The sequence below is a fragment of the Sciurus vulgaris genome (assembly GCF_902686455.1).
Source record: "Sciurus vulgaris genome assembly, chromosome: 7".
NCBI classification, from domain to species: domain Eukaryota; kingdom Metazoa; phylum Chordata; class Mammalia; order Rodentia; family Sciuridae; genus Sciurus; species Sciurus vulgaris.
The window spans coordinates 31,265,494-31,277,614 of NC_136467.1; the positions used below are offsets into that span (position 1 = coordinate 31,265,494).

General features: G+C 37.3%; 1 protein-coding gene across 1 annotated transcript; it reads left to right on the forward strand.

The window, feature by feature from the left end:
- Positions 1 to 1,976: 1,976 nt before the first annotated feature.
- LOC306665139 (large ribosomal subunit protein uL24-like) lies at positions 1,977 to 2,465 on the forward strand. The gene has a single exon (XM_079146417.1). It carries the CDS (start codon positions 2,013 to 2,015, stop codon positions 2,448 to 2,450), a length of 438 nt encoding a protein of 145 aa, XP_079002543.1. The 5' UTR covers positions 1,977 to 2,012; the 3' UTR covers positions 2,451 to 2,465.
- The last annotated feature ends 9,656 nt before the right edge of the window (positions 2,466 to 12,121 follow it).

Here is a 12,121-nt window from a genome sequence, read left to right on the forward strand (position 1 = left end):
AGGCTCTGGGTTGGAAGAGTGGGGCTGTCATTTGTATTCCTGCCCCTGCCTGTGAATATTGGAGCTGGATCTACCGGGAGACCATATACATGGGGGCCTCAATAGCTTCTAGGTAGAGAACATCCTAAAGGAAGAGAACATGAGGGAGAGAAGGTTGGGCCTACAACTCAGCATCTCTAGCTGAATGGATGTTTGTGATAACAGCATAGGCCCTGCTCCTTAAAATTTATCATGTATATTACTAAAACATATTGCACACCATTCCATTTGCTGGAGGAAATATTCACCAAACCATCCGAAGTTCCCTGGCCTTTAACATGTATTTCAACTTTCTGGAGATAAGTCCAATGAGGTAAGGAATGTTCAGCCAATAACCATGTGACATGGCAAACTGAGGCTGCCAGGCAGACCAAAAACTATGCTAAGGGCTAAGAATGGATCCCCCTTACTTGCCCCCTTGAGCCTCATTCATAAGCACAAGGTCTCTACCTGCTGTCTAAGGCTATTTCTTGGCTTGCCTCCTTTGAGGCCTGAAGTTGCACCTGCGGAGGATCAGTCTTTGGGTTGAGCTAGTAACAATGAAATATGGGATCCCACATTCCAAGCTTTGCTAAGCTGAGAGCAGAGTCATTCTTCCCAGAGGCAGCTTGGAATGTGAAACCCCATCAAAGTACTGGGTTCCTTCATGGCACTCAAATAAAAGGGCAGGAAAATCCCAGAAATGAGACCAGAAGAGCTCAAACAACTAGGTCCCCTTAAGAGGCTTGTCCACTGCAGACTCTAACTCCATGTACTTAGATTTATTTGCTGAAAAAATGAGGCTCTCTATATTGAAGAAATAACAAACAAGCATTTTTAATTAATATTTTTTTCATAATAGAGAAATAGGCTCCTTTTTGGTTTATTTTCTTTTTAAAAATCTATGCACTATTTGTGAGATACATCTCAGAATCACCTATACGGTACCATAGTCTTGATACCAAGATTGTATCTTTTATTATGTCTTTGTTGAGATATAATTCTCATGCCATGAAATTCACGCTTTAGAGGTGTACGATTCAGTAGTTTTTAGTATATTCACAAAGTTGTGCAACTGTCACTACTGTCTAATTCTGAAAAGTTTTAGTATTCCCACAAAAATACCATTATCCATTAGCATTTGCTTCCATTCTCCATCTCCTCTTGGCCACCGGGATCCACTCTTCTGCTTTCTATCAATATGGATTTGCCTAATCTAAAAAATTTGTACAAACATAATCATACAGTACGTGGCCTTCTATGCCTGATTTCTTTCACTTGGAATAACATTTTCAGGGTTCATCCATGTTGTGGCATAAACACTTTTTTCCTCCCTGTCACCCTTAGTGTTAGGGATGGAACCTAAATGTTCTGCACATGATAGGCAAGCACTTGGTCACCAAGCTCCCTCCCCAACCCCACTGCTTTCTTTTTTATGCTGCATATTATTCCACTGTATGGTTGGATCACATTGTTTATCCATTTACCAGTTCATAAACATTTGGGTTGTTTTCTCTTTTTCACTATTATGAATAATGCTACTGTGAATACGCGTATAGGTTTTTACATAGACATACGTTTCTATGGTTTCAATTCTGTTGGTTATATAGCTAGAAGTAAATTGCTGGGTGATGAATATCTCTTTGTATCTTTTAAAAGCTTAGAGAATTAAAGTTGAAGTTGGGTGCAGTGGGGGCATACCTGGACTTGGGTGAATGAGGTAGGAAGATTGCAAGGTTGAGGTCAGTCTCATTAAATTAGTGAAACCCTATCTCAAAGTTAAAAAAATAAATAAAATAAAGGGCTTGGGTATAGCTCAGTGGTAAAACACCCCTGTGTTCTATTTCCAGTACAAAGCAAAGAAAAGAAAAGAAAGAAAAAGAAAAAAAAAAAGTTGGTGTTTCAAATGTAAGCCTGACTCTTGGGTTTCCATACTCTACCAAGAATTCATGCTCTTCCCTTTTGCGGCCATCGCTGAAGCGGCATCGGCTAAAATGAAGTTCAATCCTTTTGTGACTTCTGACCGAAGCAAGAACCACAAAAGGCATTTCAATGCACCGTCACACATTCGCAGGAAGATTATGTCCTCCCCTCTTTCCAAAGAGCTGAGACAGAAGTACAATGTTCGATCTATGCCCATCCGAAAGGATGACGAAGTTCAGGTTGTGCGAGGACACTATAAAGGTCAGCAGATTGGCAAAGTGGTCCAGGTTTACAGGAAGAAATATGTCATCTATATTGAACGGGTGCAACGGGAAAAGGCTAATGGCACAACTGTCCATGTGGGCATTCACCCCAGCAAGGTGGTTATCACCAGACTAAAACTGGATAAAGACCGCAAAAAGATCCTGGAACGGAAGACCAAGTCTCGCCAAGTAGGAAAGGAAAAGGGCAAATATAAAAAAGAAACAATTGAGAAGATGCAGGAATAAAGTAGTGGGGTTTTGTGTATTTGTTTTTTTATAGCAGGCACAGAAATATTTGGAGTATATCATGGCTGCATGGGGCTCATCAGGATGGGCTACAAGAGAAACCAGTTGGGAACATTTACTTGACTTTGTCTTCCTCCTAATGGGCTGCTATATGGACCCAGCATTAAAATTTTTTTCATAAAAATGTACATGTCATTGGATAGAAAATCTTCCATAAAAAAAAAAAAAAAAAAAGAATTCATATGGCATGATGTGGATTTTGACTAATTTACTTTCTCCTCTGATGGTCTACTGAACCAACCTCCAACCCATAGAAACAATTGGTTGTTGAAACAGATCTGAGCAGTTCTCTCTTGACAAAAGTGATGACTGTCTCACTTTCTTTCCTCAACTTACTCCTTGTGGAACATTTTTCTAAAACAAAATATGTATGGAAATATAATTCCTTCTAAAAAGTAAGAGAACCTGGGAGCTTGTGGAGCATTCCATGTAGAAGCGAGGCGTGTGCTCCTTCTTGGCTGTTCACGAACCCCTTCCTAGAACTCCAGGGTCTTGAGGACCCAACCCACACCACACCTTGGCAGATGAAAAGAGCAACTGCCCGGTGCAGGGAGCACAGATCCTCCAGAGCATCCTTCAAACCTTCTGAGTGAGGATCTAGAATGAGGGACCATATAAATCACATACAAGTGAATAAGAAGAGACATACATTTTTTTACCTGCCTAAATAGGTGACCTGATTATACACCAAATGGTTAAAAGTAAAGACAATTTAGCAACAAGTCATTTAAAAATAATAACCCAGCATTATTTTTGGTAGAGTTTTCTCCCCTCCGGCTCACTCTGTTTGTAGACATAGCTACGATCTGAAGAACAGAATGTGTCCCCAGACATGTGCCACGCTGATAAATTATGCCATGAAGACAGAAGCGGGGGATATTTTTGACTTTGCGATTGGACTGTTGTAACGTGCCTTTCTCACTTTCTCCGGGTGTCATCCTCGCTTTTTCCGCATAGGTTTTTCAATTCTCTCTCCCTCTTCCTTCTTATTTTCCTCATTTTTGACCCCATGATTCCTGAATCACCGTTTCACCATTTGTGATTGTTTTCAAACTAATGCACTTCACACATACGTTTCAGGGCTGCATCCGTCAGGAGAGAAACACAAGTGCCAGTAAAGATCGTCTCTCTCATTTGCTAATGCATGTCTGAAAAAAGACAAAACGTGTGAGATGAGGGCAAAAATAACTTGAAACAGAAGGCTGAGAAGCAGCCAAGGGAGAAAATACACACAACGAGTAGTCTCTTGACTCTGTCCCTATGAACGAACCCACTCTGTACTGCCTGTTGTGGTCTTGGTCTACAGGCTGCTCAAAGCACCCACCAGTGGAGTTTCAGGCCACTGATGCCCTGGATTCATGCTTGTCAGCTGTCGGGCACATTCCTTTCCTGGCAACTCTGCTAAGAGATGGCATGTTGTAGCCTCATTTTAATCTCAAGTTTCTTTGGAAGATTTTCTTGGATACCCTATAGTCCACTCAAATTCAGTTTTTCACCAGAGACAATGGAAATTTATGGGGCCTGCAATAATGATTTGTATCTGTGATCCCAGTGATTTGGGTAAACATTAACCATCCAAAGTTCCAGAAGGAGTTCTCCGTTATATAGTATTTGGGCAGCATTTGGAGCATAGTAGGTGCTGCTCTGCATGGTGGAAATAATGATAGTACAGTCTATATTTTCCTCAGTTTAACTTAGCAGGTATCACTAGGACCCGCACTTTTCTGGACATGGAGGAATTGCATGTTTTGGAGTTACTTGGAGGAGTTACTTGTTTTGGAAAGCAATCTATGAAAAAAGTAAACCTAAAATTCAGCACTCAATACATAAATACATGCTGTGGTAGTGTAAAATATGCATACAAATGACTAGAAAATGAGAAATTAATTAGATGGAAATAATCTGGCAAGACTTCATTAGGGTCTAATTACTAAGCAGACCACTGAAGGAACTCTAAGAGTTAGTGTGGTGAAGAAGAAGGAGAACTCCATTGAGCCATGAAGGGGGAGTGAAAGTCAAAGACAGTGGAAAGCCCTGGCGATGTGTTTGGAAGTTTAAAATTCATCTGTTCCATGACGCCTTCTAGTACAAGGTGGCCATGTGAGCTCACTCTGGCCCAGTCAGCACAATCCTCCTAGGCGCCAGAGTGAGAGGGCTTTGGTATCTATCCTGAGGCCCACCAGGATACAGTTGACCCTGACCTTCCTCAGCCTCAGTCCTAGATGGAAAGACTTGCAGTGACCTCCAGAGCGACAGCAGCGATCTGCAATGTGAAGGAAGAGCCAGAGGAGTGTGAAATGCTGCTCCCAATACTCTGGGTCCTCTTTCTTAATGTCAGAAAAGTAACCCCTTTTAGCACTGAGTCATGTTTTCTAGGAAATGAGCATATTCCTAGTTGATATTCTTAGGGTACTGAACACATACAGACTCCTTTTTTTTTGCAATTAGTACCCAGACAATACAGTACAACACTTATTTATGTGGCATTTACTCCTCCTGCCATGGCCCATTTCCAGCTACCAATCTGATATTGGTGACATGAAGCTGGAAAAAGATGCACACAGTCATCTCTCCGGAACCAGAGGAGGCCAGATGCCCCCTTTGCACCACTGTGTCCAGCCATCTTCTGACCAGAGGAACTGAGATCATGAGTCAGGACAGTGATTGTGGCTACAGCCGTGCTGCCCCGAGTTGGTGTCTGTCTGGAAGAAACAATGCTGATGCTTCTGAAGCAAGTCAGCCTCTGGTGTATCCGGTAAGAGGAATGGATCACGTATGTCCTAGGAAAGCTAATAGGAAGAGGACAGGAAGATAAGGGAACAGCAACATTTAGAGACCCTAGTCAAGCAAACAAAAATCAACTGATGATCCCCAAATGAGCAAGTGTATGTATACCTGTTTTCATTGAGTCAAAATACAACCAAAAACCCTGGATCAATTTGCAATTCAAGTCCACAGTATTGCTAAGTGTCTTCAGGACATTCAGCTAGGTTCTCGCAATATAGGTTTTTTTTTTGTTTTTTTTTTTTTTTTTAGCTCTTATTATAGTTGTGTGGGTGTGCATGCGTGTGTGTGTGTGTGTGTGTGTGTGTGTGTGTGTGTGTGTGTGTTTTCCTAATAAAAACCACATCTGCTAGGAGTCACGCTGGGGAGAACAATACAAACAGTCCCTTATGCCAATGCAGAGATGACTGTATTCCTTTTACAATGGCCACCAGGTAAGTTTTATTATTATATTGAGCAAATTATATACATATAATCCTGCCCACAGATACCACTGTACAGATCAATAACTAGAGCCTAAACAGCAAAAAAAAAAAAAACATATCAGTTGGAAATGTCATGGGAAATAGTGTAAACATAATAACACCATTACTTTTCTCCATTAAAATGATTACAGATTATAATAGAAATATCACTATCCTATACAATTAATAAAAAATGAAAGTAAAGTGCAAAGGAAAAAAGACCAATAACTGTGGATTTCCAATATTAAGGAAATTCAGGTATTATACATATTTCTATAAAAATGATCTTGTTAACTTTCTCTTAAATTCCCATTCTCACCTGATCTTTCTCATCAAAAAATAAATAAATAAATAAAAATCCTTTCTCACCAGACACAGTGGCACAAACCTATAATCCCAGAGACTCAGGAGGCTGGGACAGGAGGACAGGAAATTTGAGGCCAACCTTAGCAACTTAGCAAGACCCCGTTTCAAAATAAAAAATAATAATAATAATAAAAAGGACTGGAGATGTAGCTTAGTAGTAAAGCACCCCTGGTTCAGTCACAGTGTCCCACCCCTAAATATTTTCCTCACCTGATTCCTTTATGTTATTACCACCCAGTAACTCTTGAAGAAAAAGTTTCCTTTTTTACTGGAAAACATTAATTCTTTTCATCACATACTTAGTAATCATCGTATGGGATCAGAAACATCTGTAACTGGGTTAATGACTTTTCTTTTGATATTTTGGTATTTGTTTACTTTTGTGATTCATTAAAACAACTCAAAAAATGTAATGAAAATCTAAAGAGAAATTCTGCATAACATTTAGCAAAACTTAACCAATCGGTTTGGAAGCAGAAGACCACGGTGAAGTCATCTTATCTATACGAAACATATAGGCAAAACCAAATGAGTCCAAATATTTTTTCCTAGGGTTATCTAGATAATAAATTACAAATTCCTTGATTTTTCTTCAGCTTACCTGGTAAATACTAAAGATTTTATATATGTCTCCAGAATGCCAGTTAATTCAACTCACATAATAAATATTTATTGAACACCTACTACATGCAAAGTCTTAGGCAAGACATGGCATGTATATCTACATATAATATAGAAAATATAAAATAAACTTCCATTCTTCTTGAACATTAACTATGCTAAGAATTCATTTAAGTATATCACATTACAATAATCCAAGATAGGACAATCCAGTTGGCTTAGAACATGACTGTAATGAGGGAAAAAAATAAAGGAATAAAAAAGGAGGAAATCTTGTGAAAATGGAAGACCAATAGAGTAAAGAAAGGGGATTGAGAGGGGAGGAGGAGGGGAGAGCGAGGGGAAGTACTTGGGAACAAAATCTACTTAATTGTTATGTCCATGAACAAACCTCAATGAATGCCAGTTGTATGTATTTTTCACTAATTAAAATGATAATAATAATAATAATAGAAGGGAGATCAATAGAGTAAGTGGATTAGGGGAATGAAATTGATTAAGTTAGGTTGTGTGCATGTATGAATATGGAATGATGAAATCCACCATTATATATAATTCTAATGTACCAATAAAAAATATATAAAATAACACTGAGAGTAGTGGTGCTTGCCTCTAATCCTAACCACTCAGAAGGCTGAGGCAGGAGAATCACAAGTTCAAGGCCAGCCTCAGCAGCCCTAAGCAGCTTAGTGAGACACTGTCTCAAAGATTAAAAAGTGCTGGGAATGCAGTTCAGTGGTAAAGTAGCTCTGGGTTCAATCCCAGGACTACATATATATAAAAAATAGCAACATATTATCCTAGTATTCCTTACTTTCTATTTTTTCTACCACTGATTGCCATCTAACACATTATAAAATCTATTTATATTTTTAAAAGAATATGACTCTAATAAAGTCTTTCACCCATTATGCATTTCTGACAATAAAAATTGTTGAAATGTCTTGGTCACCAGAGAGACAAATGAGAATGTGAATTCAACAGGTATCAATCCTCAGATCAAGAACACCACACTGAACCCAGGTGCTGAACAACCGAGAGAAGGTTTTGCCAGTCTTGCACTTTCTCTAGATGCCAACTTGTACCTCTAGTTCGTTATGCAGATGGAAGTCAATGAACCGTATGGAGAATCTGTGAACTCAGATCATTATGTAGGTGTAAAGAGGTACGATTGTCATTCCACACAGAAGTCCCCAGCATCAACATCAGAGCAGCCCACAGTGTGAAAAGGTCCATTCCTCCTTCAGAAAACAAAAAAAGTGGGTAAGAACCTCACCTTTTTATTTTTCCCTGGTTCATCTAAGTAAATTACTATTTCTCTCTGCTTTTCTTTCCTTGTTTCTCTGTCCCTAACTCTGTCTGTCTCTCTCTCTTTAAACATACACCTCTCCATCTCCAGAAAGCCTCATAACTACTATTATTATTATCATGACTTTCATAACTGAAAGAGACTAGTGCTGGCCTTATCCAACCATCTCTTCATGTTTCAAAAGAGGAGACTCACCTAGCTTCCTCTATGGTGTATATGTCAAAAAGTCATAAAATTATTATCTCAAAGAGATATTATCATTTCCAAGTTTATTTTTTCTTATTAAAATATTTTTAATTTTTACAGACTGCATTTTGATTCATTGTACACAAAGGGAGTACAACTTTTCATTTCTATGGTTGTACACATTGTAGATTCACACCATTTATGTATTCATATATATACATAGGGTAATACTGTCTGTTTCATTCTACTTTCTGTCTTCCACCCCCTTCCACCCCATTTTCCTCCACACCTTCCAAAATTCCTTCATTCTTCTCTTCCCCCCAACACCCCCACCTTGTTATATATTATTATGCACTTACCAGAGAAAATATTCAGCCTTTGGTTTTTTGGGCTTGTTCTATTTCACTTAGCATGATATTTTCCAACTTCATCCATTTATCAGCAAATGCCATAATTTCATTTTTCTTTATGGCTGAGTAATATTCTATTGTGTACGTATACCACAGTTTCTTTATCCATTCATCTATTGAAGGATATCCAGGTTGGTTCCACAATCTAGCTATTGTGAATTGAGCTGCTATGAACATTGATGTGGCTGTGTCACTGTAGTATGCTGATTTTAAGTCCTTTGGGTATAAACCGAGGACTGGGATAGCTGGGTCAAATGGTGGTTCCATTCCAAGCTTTCTGAGAAATCTCCATACTGCTTTCCAGAGTGGTTGCACCAATTTGCAACTCCACCAGCAATGTATGAGTGTGTCTTTTTCCCCACATCCACACCAACACTTATGATTGCTTGTGTTCTTGATAATAGCCATTCTAAATGGAGTTAGATGAAATCTTAAGGTGTTTTTAATTTGCATTTCTCTAATTACTATGGATGATGAGCACTTTTTCATATATTTGTTGATCACCTGTATATCTTCTTCTGTGAAGTGTCTGCCCATTTCCTTAGCCCATTTATTGATTGAGTTCTTTGTATTTTTGGTGTAATTTTTTTAAGTTCTTTATAAACTTTGGAGATGAGTGCTTTATCTAAAATGTGTGTGGAAAAGATTTTCTCCCACTCTGTAAGCTCTCTTTTTACATTATTGATTGTTTCCTGTGCTGAGAAAAAACTTTTTAGTTTAAATCTATCCCATTTATTGATTCTTGCTTTTATTTCTTGTTAAAGAAATAAGGAAATCTGGTTCTAAGCCAACATAATGGAGATTCGGGCCTACATTTTCTTCTGTTTGGTGAAGGGTTTCAGGTCTAATTCCTAGATCCTTGATCCATTTTGAGTTGAGTTTTGTACAGGATGAGAGATAGAGGTTTAGTTTCATTTTACTGCATATGAATTTCCAGTATTCCCAGCACCATTTATTGAAGAGGCTATCTTTTCTCCATTGTAAGTTTTTGGCACCTTTGTCTAGTATGAGATAACTGTACTTATGTGGCTATATCTCCATGTCTTTTATCCTGTACCATTGGTCTACCTGTCTATTGGTGCCAATACCATGCTGTTTTTGTTATTATTGCTCTATAGTAGAGTTTAAGGTCTGGTGTAGTGATACCTCCTACATCTCTCTTCCTGCCCAGGATTGCTTTGGCTATTCTGGGTCTTTTGTTCTTCCAGGTGAATTTCATGATTGCATTTTCTGTTTCTATAAGAAATGTCATAGGAATTTTAATAGGAATTACATTAAATATGTATAGCACCTTTGGAAGTATGGCCATTTTGATAATATTAATTCTGCCTATCCAAGAACATGGGAGATCTTTCCACCTTCTAAGGTCTTCTTTAATTTCTTTCTTTAATGTTTTGTAGTTTTCTTTGTAGAGATCCTTCACCTTTTTGGTTAGATTGATTCCCAAGTTTATTGCAGCACTATTCATAATCTGATGCTATATACTTACATTGATTCCAGCCTAAATATGGAATCAATGTAAGTATATATCAACAGATAAATGGATAAAGAAAATATGGTATTTGTGTGCAATGGAATACTATTCAGTCATAAAAATGACAAAGTGTTGTCTTTTGTATCAACAGGTGGACCTGGAGGACATTATATTAAATAAAATAAACCAGGCACAGTAGCACATGATTTAATTCATATGTGAAATCTAAAAACATTGATTTCACATAAGCTAAGAGTAAAATGTTGGTTGTCAGAGGCTGAAGAAGTTAAAGGGACATGGAGGGTGGGGAGATGTGGTCAAAGAACATATAATTTCAGTTAGATAAGAGGAATAAGTTCATAGACTTTTGTAAAGCATAGTGACCATATGACAATATACTGTATCTTTAAAAATGCAGGGTAGTTGTTAAATGTTCTCATCACAAATGATTAGTATGTAAGATATGGCATTTGCTAATTATCTAGATTTAACCTTTCCTTACTGTATTTGTACTTTAAAAAATCACATTGTACATATGGAGAAACAGGTCTACAAGTTCACAGTCAGAGACAGTGGCAAAGATAAGCCTAAAGCCCAGATTGTTAGCTCCTAATCTAGTATTTTCTCTGGAGCATTTGGTCTAACAGGAAAAAAATAAATCTAACTTTGGATTGATGCCAGTCTTCGGTTTCAGGGAAAGAAAAGTTACATTAATTCAGAGATGAAAAATATGAATTATTTATTGACTTAAATGACCTTTTAGTGAGAGACACATCATAAAAATAGTCCCTGTATTTACTTTGAAATATCTAAATTGTTTTGTTTGAAGAATATAGTTGAATCTATGTAATATGTACGCAATGGCTAAAAAGAAACCACAGCCAAATATATTTGGTCTTCCATATCACTGGTTTCCTCATTCATGGATTTAACCATCCACAATGGAAATTTTTCTTCAAAAAAATTACATCTGTACTGAACATGTGCAGACTTCTGTCTTGACATTATTTCCTAAACAATACAACAAATATGTACATAGCATTTACATTGTATTAGATATTATAAGAACTCTAGAGATGATTTAAAGTATCCTGGAGAAGATCATATATTGTTTGCAAATAGTAGACCGTTTTATAGAAGAGACAGGAGCATCTGCAGATTTTGGCCTCAGAACCATCACCCATGGATTCTGAGAGACGATTGTATTTCTCTATGAATACTATATTTCTCTATGAATACTTTTTTCATGAGTCATAATTATGGTGAAAAGATGGAACCAATCTAAGTTTTTCCCCAAACCTGAAAAGTTTCTTTATCATCATCCATTGATATATGATTTCAGGTATTATATTTTTCACTTCTAAAATTTCTACTTAGTTCTATTCTACAGTTCTTTAACCAAATCTTCAACCTAGTCTTTTAATTCTTTAAGAATATTAAGTATAGCATTTAAAAATAAATACCTGACAGGTATAGTATAAGTCTGTTTCCATGGACTGTCATTTATTTTGCTTTGTGTCCTTATGCCTTGTTTCTTTTTATGCTTGGTGATTACTGAGTACTGGACATTGTATATGAAGAATTCTAGAAGTAATTTTAAACTCTTAATGACATCCTTTCTCTCTAAGGGTGATTTTCCTCTTGCTTCTAGCAAGTAGCCAGGTTCAAGATACTAGCTCTTCAAAGTCACTATAAATTCAGTTATGTATTCAGATGGGTTTTGGTCTCCATAAGGACTTACATATTATTGGAATTGGCAATCATCTCAATTGGAAAACTGGCTCCCAAACACCAGAATCAATTATCTGCTTTTCTTCTTTCCAATCTTTGCCCCATAATACCTCACTGCATTAATATTTACTTCTCCACAGTAAAATCAAAACATCTTTTAGAAAACTTCTGAATGTCCATAATTTCATGTATAATCATGCATCCCTTAATGAGGATATAGTCTGAGAAATGCAACATTAGGAGATTTTGTAATTTTTGTGTTTTCT